Source organism: Stylophora pistillata, chromosome 1 (genome assembly GCF_964205215.1).
Source record: "Stylophora pistillata chromosome 1, jaStyPist1.2, whole genome shotgun sequence".
NCBI lineage: Eukaryota > Metazoa > Cnidaria > Anthozoa > Scleractinia > Pocilloporidae > Stylophora > Stylophora pistillata.
Genome location: NC_142519.1, coordinates 6594663 through 6613624, shown reverse-complemented (window position 1 = coordinate 6613624; position 18962 = coordinate 6594663). Strand labels below are relative to the sequence as shown.

Below are 18962 nucleotides of genomic sequence, written 5' to 3'. Positions count from 1 at the left end.
CTCCAGAATCCCAGCAAGAGACAGGGAAAAAAAAAAAAAGATCCCAGATCGATTTGATATTCAACAGTCCAATTTTGTGCTCTGCACCTTGCCTTAACAGGTTGAGAGTTCGAGACATAAACGGAGCCTTCAAAGAATTGGGAAGAATGTGTATGATGCATTTACAGGGTGACAAATCCAACTCTAATACTAAACAGACTAAGGTGAGATTCTAAGCTTACTCCCCACAAAACTCTTTATTACAGGATGAGGGTTCGAGACATCAACGGTGCCTTCAAAGAATTGGGCAGAATGTGTCAATTGCATTTAGAGAGCGACAAACCCCAGACCAAGGTAACAAAAAAGACAAATTTTGTCACTTCCAAAGGTTGACTCTTTCTGTCATCTCCCTTTGCAAGTTTCTGGTCAGTTTTTATTCAGTGACCATGTCACAGAGTAATTGAACGTTGCATGTCACTCTCCAAGATGCCCTTGATCTCCAGGACTGATACTACCACTGTGTTAAGGAGGCTTCTTTGTTTGTTATATAGATCTCGTAAAGGCCTTGACTGATGGGAACGAATAACATATGCAGCGTGAATTTGCAAATGCTTTCACTAGCACCTCAGCTTGTAATCATACCCCCCCTGTTGTAAGTGTGTATCGTTATGATCGTTAATTTTCTCACATATGGCTTTGTCCCACAGCTTGTAATCCTTCACCAAGCAGTATCAGTTATCACAAGTTTAGAATCGCAAGTACGAGGTAAGCTGCGAGTGATTTCTTGTTGTCTTCTTTGTTCTGGAACGGAGAAAGAGGATAGGTTTAGGGCTTGGTGAGGATGAGGTTTTCCTTTACCTATGAGTCAGATAATTATGAAACCAAACTAAGCCCTTTTGATCAAAGCCCTTGAAGCAGCAATGAACTGTAATCTCCACCGGCTGGCAGTTTAACCATTTAAAACATTTTCGGCTTTTCTTAGAGCGAAATCTCAACCCCAAGGCAGCTTGTCTTAAAAGGCGCGAAGAGGAGAAAGGTGAAGAGGAAGCCCCGGAGAAAAGAGCTGTACCGGGAGTGGACAAACCCTTTGACACCTCAGGGGCAGCAGCAGGGCGTGGGAGAGGCAGACGAGGAAGAAGGTCGTCAAGAGGTGGGTGGGAGTTTAGTCAAGTCGCCAACTTGGCGGAAGTTCAGTTTCGTAGCAAACCGTTTTGTTCGTCGTCTATTGTGAATAGTTTGTGATGGAAATATCGCCTTGTCGGACGAAAGAGATAGATTGACGGACTAACTAATCGACCGACCTATGAATTATTATCAGTTTTCTCTGTTACACAATTCCTTCCAAATCTTTCTTTCACGTTTGATGTTGTAAGTTGAAGGTTTAAAGGGATGTTCGAAATTTTCATGACCAGTTTTATTCAAATGCATTTTCCTACTCTTAGTTTAGGAGTAACATCTGATGTATCAGTTAGCAACAACTGATATCATATTTCATTGCTCTAAAAGGGGCCTATAACGGCGAAGGCCGAGGAATGCCATGTGGACCACTGAACGGCTATGAACCAAAGGACCATGGAGATCCACCCTCCTTAAATGCGTGACAAGAGTAAACAAGGAACAAAGTTTTTAATGGAACAAAGCTATCAGAGTTTTATGTAATTTACAGATTAAGTACTAAATACAGCAAAATAAGTTTAGAATAAGAGAGAGAAAAACGAAAATCTACAAAAAGCGACTTCGTCCATGCGAACCATTTACCACTGCTATCTTTCTTACGCGGCTCGAACTGAGTCTACTAGGTTGATAGTTTTTTGTTTTGTTTGTTTTTTGTTTGTTTGTTTGTTTTTCCGTTCTTTTTTCTCCTGTGCGTGGCTCCATGGCGTATATAACGCAAGAAAAAGAGCTTGTCAGCAAGTAGCTTATGTTATGTTAAGAGCTTAACTTGATAACCAGTCGAAGATTGCCATGCGATGGTCAAAGTCTTCATCACAGTCAGATATTCTCCACACCTCAGAGTCAATTCTTGCTTTTTGTACCTAAATGCTGATTTGATAATTAGATATACATATGTCGTATTGCCATCCTCGAGTTCGATTCAGGAAGTCTTATAGAAGAATTCTGCTTTAAAGTTGTAAATAAAAAAGGAATCCCGTATCGTCCTACTTTCCATCTTAGTGTGATGTAAGCTACCCTCTTCTGATGAGGCCAGGGGTTAGCATCAAGGTTACATATCTTATGTGCGGCGTTCCAAGTTCAGAACAACCTCGTGATGTTTTCCTCATTCCTTCTCCTACACTGAATGATTTCAACAGCATTTTCATCGCGCCATGAGGTCTGTGTTATTCTTGGTATTCCTCAGAAGAAATAGGCGTTTACTAATCTATCCATTTTACATTTCACTAGGCAACTAAACATTTTAGATGATATTTTTATGAATATTACTGGTTACTACTTAGAATAGAAATCGCCGCAAGTTATTAACGTCATCACCCAGACACTGCTTTTGCACTGCTTCGTTCATCATCGAGGACTCCTAAAGCAACGCTCTTTCTCCCACACTTCTCTCTGCTCTTATTATATTAGCTATCAAGTGCTCAACTTTTAAAGAACGAGTGAATGCATCTCACTCCATTTATCGCGATGTATAATGAACACTCGGACAACCTTGGCTGTTTAATTTGCAATTTAGCGAGAGCTGTGTTTTGGTGATAATGGTAACCTAGTAGGTCTTTCAGATCTCATTGTAAAGGCATTTTTTCTGACAATCGTATAGACACTGATGTACATAGAATTAAATACTGATCAGTCAAATAAAAGCTTAACTTACAGTAAGTTTTCTGCAGTGCTTAAATTTGGGTTTAAGAAACATACGTAACCTCGTTCCCAGGGCCTTTCATCGGGAAACAAAAATCGACACTACATTCAAAAACGAAATGTTTTTTGAAAAATATCACCTCTTCGGAATTTACTACTTAATAGCATGTGGATTTCTTCTCTTTCAATGAAAATTTATAGAATGATAACAAGACTATGGATTGGCCGCAATTGACCCATGGGAAAAAGAACGTCACAAACTGAACGAAACAGAGTGGGTGAGGGTTGCAGCACTGGCATGAGATCGCAAGGACTCCGCTGGAAAACACGTCTGACAGATTTCCTCAAACGCCTTCCGCACCTTTATATCCAGAAGATGAAATTCATTCCTCATCTGCGGTGTGCGCACTCCGATTGCATTGCATTGTGGAAACGTTATTTTCAATATGGCGATAAAAGCGGCGGAAATCGGCAGATTTTTACTGAATATTCCGTAAAGTTAGCCCGTTTCTTTTTCCTTTCACTACGGGAAAACGTGATTTGATATATTCTTAAAATGTAGAAGTATTTTTCGCGTATTCTATCGTTCTCAAGGACAAACGCAAGCACTGTTTTTTTAGCGTGTAAGTTGAGACCGGTTTTCATACATACATACATATACTTTATTTAATCTCGAATTTGGAGTAGCTAAAGGATAAGCTAGTATCTTCGAGTTACAAGTCTAATTCTAAATACTACTAAAATGTAAAATTGTAACATTCTAAAATTTAACTATGAGAAAGAGTCATACTGTAGAATCTTGCGCTTGAATTCAGAAAAGTCAGACGTTCTAAAAGAGTCCGGAAGAGAGTTCCATAGTTTTGAAGCCATATATGAAAAGGAGTCAAGACCAAAAGTAGTAGTTTTTGTAGACGGTAGAGACAAAATATAATTTCCGCGTAGATTATAGGATACAGACCGGAAACTAAACATATTCCTTAGATAGCCTGGATAACAGTTAAAAAACAAGCTCTTGTACAATATAATTAAGAAAGACTGAAGGCGTCTCTTATACAGAGATTTGGAGTTAACTTTGCTAAGTAGAGAGTCATAGGGAGAATTATAATCCTGCAAGATAACTCTAAGAATTCGCTTGTTTAAAGTATCTATCTTCGAGAAGGTCAAATTCGTTGCACGTCGTAGTTTGAACCCTGTCAAAGATTTGTATGGCCCCTTTGATCCTTCTTCAATAGCTCTGACCAAACGCACTCGAACGCGCTCCAACGGCACAATGTTTTATGCATTTTACGTGATAGTGTTTGAGACCTTTTTATGGAGCGAAAAGGCCCATTGTTGCGTTTAGTGTGTTGCGTTACACAGCGTTACTACTGCAAGGACATTCATTATAGACCGTTATATGTACTCAATCGTGTTGTAAATCTACTTTCTTAAGTGAAGGAAAATGAACTAATCGCGAGTGTTGTGTGGTAAATCTTCTATATTGATCAGTGAAAAAAGGACAGTTTAATTAGAGCAACAAAAAGAGTCACTTGATCCATGAAAACCTCCACCTTGCGTGAGGCGACACGCAGGAAAGCCAGAAAGCATATAGACAGTCGGCGTTGAGAGGTGTTGATTGGCCTGTGCGTCTCCTACCATTCGCTAGCGCTTTAAAATCTTCTACCCTAAACGTTTAGCTCTTATTAGGATTTCTCTTAATCACTTTCCTTCGCGGTGTGATAATAAGGGTCAGTTTTGAGGTGTCATTTCCCCATCTGTATGTTCTTGAGGTTTGACAAAGCCGGATGAGATTGTTTTACATAAGGCAATATTTTCTTTTGTGCGCGCACAATTTTTTTTGTTTTACAGTATACTTATCTCCTGCAGAAATAACTCCAGAGATACGTTTCTCAAAACCCTCATCTAGGTTTCCTCTATACTCGAAGGGTATTTTGAACTCTGTACGTTTTTACTAAACGTGGAGCGCGACAAATTCGTTCTTAGGAGGCGTGGGACTTCTCCTTTCACAAATCTCGTAGTTACGCTTGGTGGAAAAATTTCGTGTATTACAAGGTCTTTGTCTCTTTAATATGCGTTTGCATGTCAAGGGTCAATTCCTTGTTAAATAACTCGCGTCTATGAATATAATTTCTGACTTTGAAATGATTCATCCAGCCATCGGTTGTGATTGTAACTGTTGCCATTTATGTCGAGATTCTTAGGCAGATTGCAGTTTGGAATCTTTCTTAAAAACGTCAGTTGCCTCCTCCTAAGAACGAATTCTCCACGAAGGAATGACGGTAGTCGCGCAGGCCCTTCAAACTTTTTAACTTTCGAAGGAACGGCAACAGACAGTAAATCCCCATTACAATCCACCTATATTCACGCTATCTTGCTTCCACCAGTGAAGCTCACTCTAACGCGTCAAGATGCAAATGACTCAGCTTTTGTTTTACGACCACGATGCAACGCAATCAGAGCGCGCACACCACCTGTGTTTAAACAGAATACGACTCTGCCAATTCATGATTGTTCAAACTCGACGCCTGCGAAAGATGATCAACTGCTCACGAGGGACGCGTTTTAACACAACCGTAACCGCACAGCTATTTCAGTCGAGTGAAATACTTTTCAGAATTATTTATTAAATTTTAAAAATAACTTGTTTTCTCGACGCGTGGAACAAAAGAAGACAAAATAAATCAACAGCAATTACTCAGATTGTTACAGGTCACTCTTGCACCCTTGATGGCATCGTAGAAGAGGTAGATTTCTCAACCTTAGCCAGTTCCTACCTCGCGGCACGCTTTGCGGAGTGTCTAAATTTACTAATCCAGTTTGAGTGACGGCTTGTGTTATGTGACATCCAGTGAGAGAACCAATAACTGACTTTGCTTTATTTAAGCTGAATCATTGCGCAAATATTAATATTTGCCTCTAGTATAAAATTCACTACATCGGTGCGACGAAGCTTGGTCCGTCAAAAATGGCAACTGCAGGTAAGCATCGAATAGATTTTTCAGATCTTAAATAATTCTGAAGTATTTCACTCGACTGAAATAGCTGTGTGGATTATGCATGTATAATGCAAGCAGTTCTGAACTAATAAAGGCTGACAGTTTCTAAAGAAACTGTGGTGCTGCGTCGGTAACAAGGTTATTGGGTTAAATCAACTAAATTAACATTGTAAATTGGCCACCGTAACGAGTTAAAAAGCAGACGTTTCGAGCGTTATCCCATCGTCAGAGCAAATCGAGTCCTGAACTAAGTCTATTTAATGCGCAGCGACAATAATCGGAATGATTCTATATCTACTCGTATTGGTTATGTGTTTATCAACTGAGTCGAACTTAAACTTGGCTGAGACAAGATGCGTAGTTTTCGAGAGAGGAGGTATCATGAACGGAACTAATTTCTCGGTAAACCTTATCACGTCAACCACGTTTAATAAATATTCAGTTTCTAGCACTTTCAGTTTGTAAGTTTGTCGATGCTCTGCTTGCAGAAACTTATTTATCAAAAGCTTATTGTAACGACAGAACTTTTTATTCTTTGTTTTGAACATCAAGTATTATTTAGACACTACTTCTGAAGTTGAAACTTGTTTTTGCGAGTTCGTGCGGTTCGTTTTTTAACTGTCACGCAATATGACTAGATCGTTGCGTGACAATGGAGTTATGATGGGCCATAACAAGTATGAAAATACGGCGTAGTTGAGTTATGATGGGCCATAACAGGTATGAAAATTCGGCGTAGTTGAAATATCACTCGGAAGTATTCCTCTGCTGATCTGGCTGTGTCACATCGGGCAAAAACGTGGCAGGTGGTACAGAAATTTTTTATAAGGGAAGGCCACTTCCTTAGAAATAATTTATGTGTAATTGCTTTCTTAACTACAGAGGTGCAAATTCAAAGAACTCTGAAGTTTTTAAAAATTCAATTCAACTTTTCTTTTTTTGTGTTTACTACCTTGCTTTTGTCTCCACAGCAGGAGGACACTGTGAGTGTGGGCCTGGGTATGCTACTCCCTTAGATGCCATGAAAGGTCCAAAGGAGACAATTGTATACCTGCCATGTATCCTCACAAATACTGGGCTGGACAAATCCGACTACCTTGCTACTGTTGACGTTGATCCTCGCTCTGCAACCTACTCAAAGGTAATGCTATATAAGCCTATAACCCGGACCTACAGGTTGTGAAAAGCACATTTGAGTACCAATAGTGGGATTCAGGTACTAGAGAATATGTGCTTGACAAGAAGTAGCCTGGTTTATGTTCTCTTGAATGACCGGAGACTGAAAATGAGATTTTCAAGTAGTCTTTGGATGAATGTAAACCTCCCTCCCTTACTATAGCAGAAAATCCTGGTATGCTCCAACAAAATCCTTTTGTAGCCCTTTGCACCACTCCACCCAACCCTACCCCACCTGCACCCTACCCTACCCCCCTATACCACCCTTTCTCATAGAAAAGTTCTGCTGATGCCCCCAGGAGTAGCAGGATATCCTCAATGCAAGACTGGATTGTATCGCAAGATTCCTAGGGCCTACTGAAGAGTATCATTTTGATTTCCTATACTTTTTATAAATCATACAATGATGTTCTGGTATGTCAAGCTCTGAGTAAACTAGAACAAGCATTAACTGCCAGGCCACAGCTGATAGAGAACTATGAACAGATGTCTTATTAAAACATTTTGTCACTGTGGTATACGCATGTGCAGGTTATCCATCGTCTGCCAGTACCTTACAAAGGAGACGAATTACATCACAGTGGATGGAATGCCTGTAGTAGGTTAGTCTAACTATATGAATAAAGGCTGATAGTTTCTAAAGAAACTGTTTGGGGCTGCGTCGGTGGGGGTAACGAACTAATTTGAATATATCAACAAAGTTGAAATGGTGAATTGACCACCGTTACAATTATAAAAGCTGATGTTTCAAGCGTTAGCCATTCGCTCCAATGCAGGGCTGACGCTCGAAACATCAGCTTTTATAATCATAACAGTGGCCAATTTACCTTTTCAACTTTGTTGATATATTCAAATTATGTAGTCTTACTATAGTATGGAACATTTGAGACAGCATGTGTAGCAAGCAGGTGCGGGTATAGTAATTTGAACTCTCCTCAGTAAAATATTTGTCCCCAGAAAGCCCCAGAAAGTCATAGAACACAGCCCCTTACCCCTTAACTCTTTGGCTTCTCAGAGTGACTAGCATGATCTAATTTCTCCTTACAATATTACCCCTGAATCACACATTAAGGTCAGGAGAATAAAGGAAATGATCACGAACTAAACAAGCTCTTGATTTGTAAATAAATTCTCCTTGTCAGCACCACAGGAAATGTACAGAGAACAGTATGGAGAATATGCATACTAGTGTTAGGGTGCAAAGGGTTTAGGTTGGAGAAACGAAGAGGAAAAGATGTGAGCATGTCTTCTCATTCACTTGTGCCATTCTAAGATTTGCCAGGCTAATCAAGTGCCTGTTACTTGGTGAAACTCTGAAAAAATTTGTGTGTAATCCTTATTCCACAGAGATCAACAGTTGAAATAAATCAATGACCACAGTCGGGGATGAAAACTCTACTTTACTCAAAAAGAATTAATTGATTGATAAAGATAATGATGACCTGTCTGTTGTTATTATTATTATTATTATAATCATTATTATTATTATAATCATTATTATTATTATTGTTATTGTTATTATTTTTACTATTATTATCATTATCGTTATTACTATTATCATTATTAGTAGTATTAGTCATGGTGTCGATTCTTTCTTCATAAGCCATTAATTTACAAAATCTCAGAAAATATCACTCACAGATGCTGTCCCATATGTTTCTACATTGAGGAACTTTTGGAAAACGCAGTTGTCAGGTCCGTTTGAGAGAACAGAATCGAAGACCTTTGAAATAAAAAGAGGTGTTGTCACTGTGGGATTTAAGTTGTACGTAATGTCTTTTCAGTGTAGTTTATGACCGCGCAGCCTTTTACAGTTGTTTGTTAAATCTGCTTTCATTGTGTAGTTGTTTTGGTGACGCAAAGAAGAAGAGGAACCGCCTAATCATGCCTTCGTTAATCTCCGGTCGGATCTATATCTTTGATGTGGGAGGTAATCCAAGAGCGCCACAGATACACCAGGTAGGAAAGACACCAAAGTCGTCTTCTTTGCATCATTCTTCTTTTTGATTTTCTCTAAATTTAATGGCCAATATTCATTTTCGGAAGAATACTAATTTTTCAAAGGTGAAGATTTGTAAAGCCTCTGAGACGTCATGCCTAAATGGATCTCAGTTATTCACGACTTTTGTTGATCTGGTAATTTTTCATGTCTTCGCTTCATTTTTTGGAAGACATAGTTATCAGTCAGCTGTACTCTGGGTGGACAGGTACCTGGCTGAGTCGTTATGTTTTGCGTACAGCGGTTCCTTTTTTTTCTCTTTTGCTCGCCGTTCGCGCTCCTTGACGTTCGCGTCCCCTTTCATTAGCACGCGTGTTTCCTATCGCTCTCTGGGCTATGATTTGAGAGAAAAGGAGTTATGTACGGTAGCTCTCAAGGGCCATCCACCTACAAAAATTTTCATGACTTTATCGCGCGATAAGTTTTGCTAAGTCCATTCATTCCAAAAAAATTGCAATCAACATTATCGCGCGTTAGAACAACTTATCGCGCGATAGAACAACTTATCGCGCGATAGAACAACTTATCGCGCGATAGAACAACTTATCGCGCGATAGGACAACTTATCGCGCGATAGAACAACTTATCGCGCGATAGGACAACTTATCGCGCGATAGGACAACTTATCCCGCTATAGGATAACTTATCGCGCGATAGGACAACTTATCGCGCAATAGGACAACTTATCGCGCGATAGGACAACTTATCGCGCGATAGGACAACTTATCGCGCGATAGGACAACTTATCGCGCGATAGAACAACTTATCGCGCGATAGAACACTGTAACGTGCGATAGAACAACTTACCGCGCGATAGATAATATTATCGCGCGATAATTTTATTACTAGCTCCCATGGCCCCACGACCATTACCACGTGGTCACATCCATAGCAAGATGGCGGACCAAGTTTCGAACGTGAGTAATTGTCCAAGAAATAAAGAATTTCATTCTAGATTTTTGAGCAAGAGACGGTAATCTTTCGATTAAATTATATTTCTATGCTATCTTAGTAAGTGGGGTTGAAGATATGAGAGGGACTTTATTGCTGTATATTTGAAAGATTGTTTATGAATGTAAGGTGTAGGGATACGTTTTTAAACTATATAAGGTGTATAAGGTGAACGATTGTTTATGAATATAAGGCGTAGAAAGCATAGAAATATAATTTAACCCAAAGATTACCGTCTCTTGCTCAAAAATCAAGAATAAAAGTCTTTATTTCTTGGACAATTACTCACGTTCGAAACTTGGTCCGCCATCTTGCTATGGATGTGACCACGTGCTAATGGTCGTGGGGCCAGGGGAGCTAGTAATAAAATTATCGCGCGATAATATTATCTATCGCGCGATAAGTTGTTCTATCGCACGATACAGTGTTCTATCGCGCGATCAGTTGTTCTATCGCGCGATAAGTTGTTCTATCGCGCGATAAGTTGTTATATCGCGCGATAAGTTGTTCTATCGCGCGATAAGTTGTTCTATCCCGCGATAAGTTGTTCTATCGCGCGATAAGTTGTTCTATCGCGCGATAAGTTGTTCTATCGCGCGATAAGTTGTTCTAACGCGCGATAAGTTGTTCTATCGCGCGATAAGTTGTTCTATCCCGCGATAAGTTGTTCTATCGCGCGATAAGTTGTTCTAACGCGCGATAAGTTGTTCTATCGCGCGATAAGTTGTTCTATCGCGCGATACAGTGTTCTATCGCGCGATACAGTTGTTCTATCGCGTGATACAGTGTTCTATCGCGCGATAAGTTGTTCTATCGCGCGATAATGTTGATTGCAATTTTTTGGAATGAATGGACTTAACAAAACTTATCGCGCGAAAATTTTTGTGGGTGGATGGCCCTTGAGAGCCACCGTAGTTATGTGCCCATTTCACTCTACATCCAGGAGCATAAATAGGTACTGGCGAATTGTTTATGGAAACCTGTGGGAATGACAGGTTTTAAGACTTTAGCTTTACTCCGATTGTGTGTTGTGCGTAACAGATAATCGAGCCAGAAGAAGTTGCCAGTAAAACTGGACTTGGCTTTCTTCACACAACGCATTGTTTGGCTAACGGAGAAGTTATGATCAGTTCTCTTGGAACACCTGATGGCGAGGGTGAAGGTACGATAAAATGGTTTTTACCAAGGGTGTTTACGAGCTTCAATGAGATGAAAAGTTACGATTTTTGTGACCCTTTAAGAATACCATAATTCATCCAATTAATTCTCGTGCGCTTATTATAAATAGAGATTTAGATGGAAGGCACTTATTCGCTCACATCGCTTTATTCTAAACTTTCTTTTTTACCATAATTTTTAGTGGAAAGTTTTGAAGTTCCTTGCGTTTAGTTTTGTCTTTTAATGAAATATTGGATAGTAATTCCTTCCTGTTCCAGAATAATTTACAGGGCCTCACAGAATTCACCGAATCAAAATATGGCGTCCAATTTGAATTACCATTGTTTTTGACTTACTAGCCTCGTCTTCATGTGGAAAACACAAAAGGATTATCACATGTGTGAGAGGCTAGTAAGTCCAGAACAATGGCAATTCAAATTGGACGCCATATTTCGATTCGGTGTATACCACTCCCTAGTGATGTGAGCCCCCTGTAATTAATAATTATAATAATAATAATAACAACAATAATAATAATTATTATTATTATTAATTATTATTAATTAATTAATTAATTAATTAATTATTATTATTATTATTACTAATTTACCTCATTCTGATGAGAATAAGAATTGTAAATTTGTCTAGAAAGTGTGGCAACGAATTTTCCATGCGTCTTCCTCTTTCAGGTGGCTTTGTCCTTCTGGATGGAGAGACGTTCGACGTCAAAGGACGGTGGGAGTCTGGTCCCCCTCCACCTCTGGGATATGACTTTTGGTACCAGCCCCATCACAATGTGATGATCAGTACGGAATGGGGTGTGCCTAATGCGCTTACTAAGGGATTTAAAGTGGAGGATGTTCAGGCGGGTCAGTGGGGTCTTAAAGTATACACCATTTGAATAGGAGAGTGTTAACACAAGTATCAAGTGATATATAATTTGTTTTTCGCGATTGGTGTTTGACAGGAACTCATTTTTAAGAATGCCAATTGCTGTTTTTACGGGGCCGAACATTTTACCAATTTTCTCGAGTTATTGTCTACACTGTGGAGAGAAAATTTATATGGTTACACACATGTGTTGTGTTTGGAACAGAATTGCTTCGCTCAAAGTCTGTGTATTATCGTTGATTGGTAACGCTTTGATATAACCTGACTTTGAAGTCTCTTTAATTTCGAACGTCTTAGGCAAATATGGATCACACTTGCACGTGTGGGACTGGACTACAAGGACCATTCAACAGACCATAGACTTGGGAGTGGGTACCATTCCCCTGGAGATAAGATTCCTACACGATCCTCGACAGCCGCAGGGATTCACGGGATGTGCGTTGAGCAGTTCCATCGTCAGGTTTTTCAAAAATCAGGTAAATTTCGATAGAATCTGATTTTAAAAAAAATTTGATTTACTTTAATTTAATTTAATTTAATTTAAATTACATTTTACGCTCGCCTATGAGTAGATGGGTATGGTTCACTCATGGGAGGTATGTACTTAGCTTGTCCAAAGAAGCAAACCCTCGGTCCTTTTTGAAAGAAAATTATCCTCTATTGACATCTGACATCCAAACTGCCGCCTGGTTAGCTCATGTTGTAGAATGCCGGACTGCCATGCGGGAGGTTGAGGGTTCAAGCCCTAGACCGGACCGAAACTCAGGGTCTTAAAGTCATTGAGAAGAATGTGCTGCCTTTGCTCTGACATCTGCAAATGGTTGGACATTCTAGTCTTCTCGGATGGGGACGAAAACCCGTAGGTTTCGTCTCCCGCATTTTCTCTGTACTGGTTAGCTGGGGACGTTAAAGAACCCACATACTTATCGCAAAGAGTAGGGAAGTAGCTCCCGGTGTTGTGGTCTGGATTTGATTCTGATATTGGGGGCATCTGCAAATATTTCCTTCAAAAATTGTAGACTGCTCATTGCAGTAGGGTCAAATTTTCTCGCAAAGTGTTGTAAAGCCCCATGAGCTATAGGATATGGCGCTATAAAAAATCGTTCTTTATTATCGTCGTTACATCTTATCGTTGATGATTTTCAGGATGACACTTGGAGTGCTGAAACAGTAGTTAAAGTGCCAAACAAGAAGGTTGAAGGGTGGGCTCTACCAGAAATGCCAGGTAAGGATTTCCTCTCGTGCCCAGTCTCTTTTTGTGCTTTGGGCGGCCGACACGCAATTTTTGCTACACCAGAACAGATTTTTGATTCCCTCCAACATTTTAGTTTATTAACGATGGCAAGAACTGCTGACGATCGCCGGATGCCACTGTAGTCTGCAATGTAGCAACTCACTGTCACTATCAACCTTGAAATTACCAACAGATTTAATTCTGGCCAAATTTTCTCATCCCTAGTTGCTAAACATTTCATCGTAGATGAATCATAAGAATTTGGTGATCTTCAAAATGACGCTCTCTTTCTCGTGAGCTTGTCAAATATCATCGTTTGTTTAAAGGATGGTTTAACCTCTGGTATTTCAAGGGTATGAGGATAATTTTGATTTAGTATTGAAATATTTTCAATACTATTGAAAATTGAGGATAATTTTGATAATTTTGATAATTGAGGATAATTTTGATTTGGTATTGAAATATTTTCCTTTTTACTCAGGACTGATAACTGACATCCTTCTTTCGTTGGATGATAAGTTCCTGTATTTCAGCAACTGGCTTCATGGAGACATAAGACAGTATGACATCACAAACCCCGAGCACCCAAAGCTTGCTGGGCAGGTATGTATTTGCACATTGATCAACAATTTCACGTATCGTCGATGGAATATCGTTGAATATAAAACGGCTTTTCTGTTTTCTTATTGGCCCTCTTTTCAATGTCTTCTTAGATGAATTATCGTTGGTGATCAATTCTCGTATAATTTGAATTGCGCTCTACTGTTGAATTTAAAAAAATTATTCGCTTCAATTAAGTGTCTTCCATACAGTTAGATAAGAACACCGACATGTCTTTAAGGTATATAACCACTTCAGGAGCCTCCTAATTGGGCCAAATTGGACGGAATATTAAACGTTTATTTGAAAATGTTCTTTGTTAGCTGTTTATTGGTGGAAGTATTGTTAAAGACGGTCCAGTGAAGGTGATAGAGGATTCTGAACTGAGTGGACAGCCTGAGCCGTGTTACGTGAAGGGAAAACGAGTTCAAGGGGGACCGCAGATGATCCAGCTGAGTTTGGATGGAAAGCGGCTTTACGTTACTACATCACTATACAGTGTGTGGGACAATCAGTTCTACCCTGACCTGGTCAAGTAAGAATCACTGAAACATCCTCTTATGCCAAGTAATAACCAACCTCGTCCCCAGGGTCTCTCATCTTATTGCCCCAAGGTTGATTGATAACTTAAAAACTGAAGCAGATATTGCCTCATCATTTCACGTTAACGTTAAATGCTTCTAAAAGACAAACTAAAGAAGAAATTGTTGCAAAACTGAAATTACAATTACCTTCGAGCCTTCGTAATCTCAAAATTAAGTTTACACGTCCGAGGAAAAAGCTATTTAGCTCGTTTATCATGCGAATCCATCATAGATCGTGTTATCATTATATCTGTATGTGAAATTCACACTAGTATCTCCTTTGGATGAATGTTGTTTTTCCTATTTTTGTGGCTGTGTATATCCAGGCCTCCAGAGATATTATTCGCCTCACGTCAAAAATCAGTTGGTTAAGGCAACCACCAATGTCTTGGAAATGTCGACATAATGAAAATGACAAAGGGCTAATCTTCGGTGTAAGAAACTCTTTGGTTCACCGATTATAAATAAAACAAAGAAAGCATCAAAATTATGAAGACGGGTTAGGAGTTTGACCAAACGAAAAGAAAATCAAAGCGCAAACAGAGGTAAACCTGATAATACCATATAGGGGCTACAAAAACTCTATTTCTTTGATCTCAATTGCAGTCCATTTATTTACTCATTCATTGCGGGGTTTGTTAGTTTTTTCCTTCACTCACTTTCTGTTTCTTACGTGTGTTCGTTTATGTATTTGCTCATTTATTTACTTAGTTCTATTTTGTTTTCTTTCTCAGGAAAGGTTCCATGTTACTGCAAATCGACGTTGATTCGGTGAATGGCGGACTCAAGTTGAATCCTGATTTCTGTGTGGATTTTGGAGAAGAGCCATATGGCCCAGCTCTCGCTCATGAAGTGCGTTATCCGGGGGGAGATTGCTCCTCTGATATATGGCTGAGTGAAAGCAGATCTGCAAAGTTGTAGGCTCAGCCTTGGAAAATCCTGGGATCATAAGTTTGTAACTTGTACCCGATTGTTTCTGGAAACCGTAATATATTTGAATGTTAGGACAAAAAAATAAGTCGTTCACTGGATCTAAAAATGTTAAAGTCGAATAAGTTAATGTAGAGGGCAGATCTAAACTGCGCAATAATGTTAAAGTTCACATTTATTCCTCAGTGAAGGTGCACTTTTTAAGAAATTGCAATAATTTTACTCACAATGTAAGAGCATTTTGTTTTTGTTGTGAACCCAACACGTGCCCAGCTCAGACGAGATTTGTTTCTTGAAATTAGGCAACGCTTCCCTTACAAAAGTCTGAAAATTACTTTAGTCTTCCCAAGAGAATATATACCCTTGGTTATCTATAAAGTCCTTTGGCGCGTCGTTGTCCTTTGTTCTGTAATTTGCTTAGTTTTCAAATCTTTTCTCCCACAATAGACTTAGTGCTTTTCGTATGGAATTAAGGTTACTTCCTACCTTCAGAGGCCGAAAAAATCGTTTTTTTTTTCTTTGGACTAGATTGAAGTTAGACATTTGAACTAACGTTTACAAAAAAAAAAAATAAAAGTTAATCAATCAGGAAGGTGTCATAATCTCGTAATTGGGCGAACCCCCAGGGGGAATGTTCGCGGCAATTTTTATGTCGTTTGCATATTTTGTTTACATCGCGCACTTGACAAAATTCACACGTGGAAGTTATCTGCACGTGGAAAGTCTTTTCTCATGGATAAAACACATAACTCAAAATTAGAGAGGAGTCCTTAGGTAAAGAAAAAAAAAAATAACAGACCCAAAGATGAGAGAAATGGCAACATTTTGTCAAAAAAAAATTCCTTGCTGAAAGCGACAAAGGCTCTTGGTTTGGCCAGGAGCCTTCGGCAAGTTCGGCATCTGCTGAAGATCGGCAGCATTCGATTATCCTTGGGGCTAGCAGCTTAAAAATTAAAGTCAACACCACAGAAGGTTGTAATTAAGACTCTTCGTCGGAATCTGAGGAAACCGATGGAGAAAAGAAGAATGCGACAGATTTACCCTTTCTGCCGCGGGTTTTTCCTTCGCCGACTTTGTCCATTACTAAACGAGCAACAGAGCAAGATAAAAACGTGACTGCTGCACAATACTTTTCCCGGGAAAATCTTGATCCATTGTCATTGACGCCAGGAGGCTTCGTCTTCTCATTGGTTTGCGGTTTCAGGAGGCGAGATAATCTCCTGGTGTGGCGCTAGTTGTTTAGAAGCTAAAATCTCGCGTTTGATTTTGAGAGGAATACATCCACTTTGAGTAAATTTATAGGGTGTGTAGATTTGACCGATTTTCGTGAAATTTCGCCAAAACAATCCTTACATGATGACGAACAAAAGTGTGTCAGGAAATTTTGATATTTGAAATATTTTTGACGTGATATCCATTTACGCAACACGCCTCGCATATTTTTTGGTACTCTTAACTTTCCATGCGAATATCTAGGGTGCTTACCATTTGGCCAAAAAATTCGGAAATTTCGGTTTGAAGTCAAACTGGTTAGGTAATTTTCCGGAAATTCCTTTCGGAAATTGTGGAGTACCTTGAGAGGTACTCCTCTTTTTCCATTCGGAACGGAAGGTCATAAAATTCCGTTTCCAGGCCTTTCCGCTTGGGTTGCCTTGGGTTGGAGCGGGACGAAACGCCTGATGGATAAATGGTAAGCTCAATCTCATCCGGTTGGTCCATGGATACTCCCTTACCTTTATGCTACGGTTACGCCAATCAGATTTTTCTTACAAATGGTAAGCACCCCTAGACAACCGATCAGAATATCGGAAAAGCCGACACACTTTTGTTGAGTGATGCTTTGTGAATGAGACTGTGCAGCCATTTTTCTCGTGCCGCGGGATCCGATACTCGATAAATTCAATAGAAGGACCCTCGGTCGTTTCACGCCTTACCGGCTCCTGACACTTCCTAAATAAATAAAAAAAAAAAAAAAACCTAAATTATATTTTCATCGTAAACTGCATTTATTAAGCATTGTTTTGATGTATAGTTTGTTTGGGTTTTCTTCAAACTGGCGCGCGTACGAATATTTTCCCGAAGGACACACGCGAAGGTAGGAAGTAACCTTAAGCGAGGAAAATTGAATCAAGAGAAATAAACCGTTATATAATTCACAAAAGAGAACAGCGGGTTTCCTTTCATTTTTCGACTTGTTTTGTTCGGCCCACACGGGAGCCTGTGTTAAAAATTTGAGTCACAAATCCCTATCAAGGCTCCAAGGCGCGTGCGGCTGCGTAAATTTTACAATGCACATTAAAGGCATGTGAAATCAGTGTGAAGCAATTACATTTTTCTGTGATTGCTTTTCAGCTGCGTCTTACAAGCACATGCAATTTGTAGGAAATGATTACTGTGCCCAAATGAATAAATGGGGTAAGTTTCTAAAGAAACTGTGGTGCTGCGTTGGTAATTTGGTAATATCAACCAAGTTGAAATTGTAAATTGGCCAACGTAAAGAGCCTAGTTTTAACTCTTTACGGTGGCCAATTTACAATTTCAACTTAGTTATTACCAAATTACTGCGCCCGAAGGCTAGCATTAGATGTGCCTGGGCGCACATTCAAATGCGTCTGGTTCCATTTTCAAAATCTGCAAACAGGATGTTTTTCTTTCCCTTTTTGCGATGGTGCCTTGCGAAAACAAGATTTTCGAAAGAAATGTTTGTTTCTTCACGTTAACTTTTCTCGTAGAGCTTTTCCTATTGGAAAAGTTCCTATTGGAAAAGCTCTACGAGAACTATTGATTCTCCTTGCGTTCAAACAGATAGGTGCTTACCGCGCGCGCGCGCAAGATGTCGCATGCCCTTTAAGCGCATTTTTTTGAAATGAATCAATAGTTGTTTCATGGAGTTAACGGATATTTTACACAAAAAATGATGAAGCGTGGATCTTGCTATCCTTACCGGCTAAGAGACCGGTTTAAAGAACTTTTTTTTGTAAAGTGATGTCAGTGTAGCTCACCGAAGATGAACCGACGTTTTAAATGCCTTTTAGAGTTGAGGTCTTGCGCCACTGGGTGACGCGGAAGATGACGCAACAATAAAGATGCTTTGTCGTCATAACAAAGCAATCAGGAAATAATGAAGTTTTCGAGCGGTGTTGATTTTCAAAGTGTTTACTGCCATGTTAATTAAGCACTTCAATACGTGAAAATTGCAGGAAGAAAGTATCATCACCTGAATATTTGCGGCAAAATGTGTCGAACCGGTTTTCCAAGTGCAGAACCATTCACAAACTGGTGTCAGCTACAGGCTTCAAGTTACTGACCGCAGTCAATAAGGTGAGCTTTTTCACGCGTAACTTGAGCAAACTAAATTTTTTACTGTGATGCGTCTGTTTTGGCATCTTTTTAGACTGCTTTCTCCAGCTAATTTCGACAGGAGAATGTGCACTGAGTGAGTTAACTGTGTCGGTTGTAACGTTTTGTAGTACCCATGTATGCTTCAATCAGCGCTCGTAATATTTTCGCGTTTGAAAAAAAAAATTGTTACAAGTACTTAGTATAGATTTGGCTTAGTACCACAGGTCTGTCCGTAGAAGTCTGCCTCGCTCAACACTCATAGTTTTAAGCAAAGACAAATTCGAGGAGTAAAAAAAAATTCACCAAAC

General features: G+C 39.5%; 2 protein-coding genes across 12 annotated transcripts in view; both read left to right on the top strand.

Moving 5' to 3' along the window:
• Positions 1 to 2811, top strand: part of LOC111335933 (transcription factor 12) — a 31378-nt gene extending 28567 nt beyond the window's left edge. For 6 of the 11 annotated variants that reach the window (XM_022941935.2, XM_022941936.2, XM_022941937.2 and 3 more), the window contains 4 exons: positions 101 to 203; positions 687 to 744; positions 962 to 1129; positions 1486 to 2811. In XM_022941935.2, the coding sequence (XP_022797670.1) occupies positions 101 to 203; positions 687 to 744; positions 962 to 1129; positions 1486 to 1580 (424 nt within the window). In that variant the 3' untranslated portion in view covers positions 1581 to 2811. Of the gene's footprint in view, positions 1 to 100; positions 204 to 245; positions 334 to 686; positions 745 to 961; positions 1130 to 1485 lie in introns of all 11 variants that reach the window. The other 5 variants (XM_088732845.1, XM_088732836.1, XM_088732842.1 and 2 more) reach the window with 1 other exon arrangement.
• A 2801-nt stretch (positions 2812 to 5612) lies between these two features.
• On the top strand, positions 5613 to 15904 carry LOC111335948 (methanethiol oxidase). Its single transcript, XM_022941957.2, has 11 exons — positions 5613 to 5771; positions 6761 to 6930; positions 7497 to 7567; positions 8810 to 8924; positions 10957 to 11077; positions 11763 to 11942; positions 12262 to 12440; positions 13111 to 13189; positions 13680 to 13801; positions 14122 to 14333; positions 15117 to 15904. Exons 1-11 carry the CDS (start codon positions 5759 to 5761, stop codon positions 15301 to 15303), a joined length of 1449 nt encoding a protein of 482 aa, XP_022797692.1. The 5' UTR covers positions 5613 to 5758; the 3' UTR covers positions 15304 to 15904.
• Positions 15905 to 18962: the final 3058 nt, after the last annotated feature.

Excerpts from the sequence above, each read along its gene's own strand:
- LOC111335948 (XM_022941957.2), top strand. Across the intron at positions 6,931-7,496 it reads GCTCTGCAACCTACTCAAAG|GTTATCCATCGTCTGCCAGT; the intron begins GTAATGCTATAT and ends ACGCATGTGCAG. Across the intron at positions 13,190-13,679 it reads GGCTCTACCAGAAATGCCAG|GACTGATAACTGACATCCTT; the intron begins GTAAGGATTTCC and ends CTTTTTACTCAG.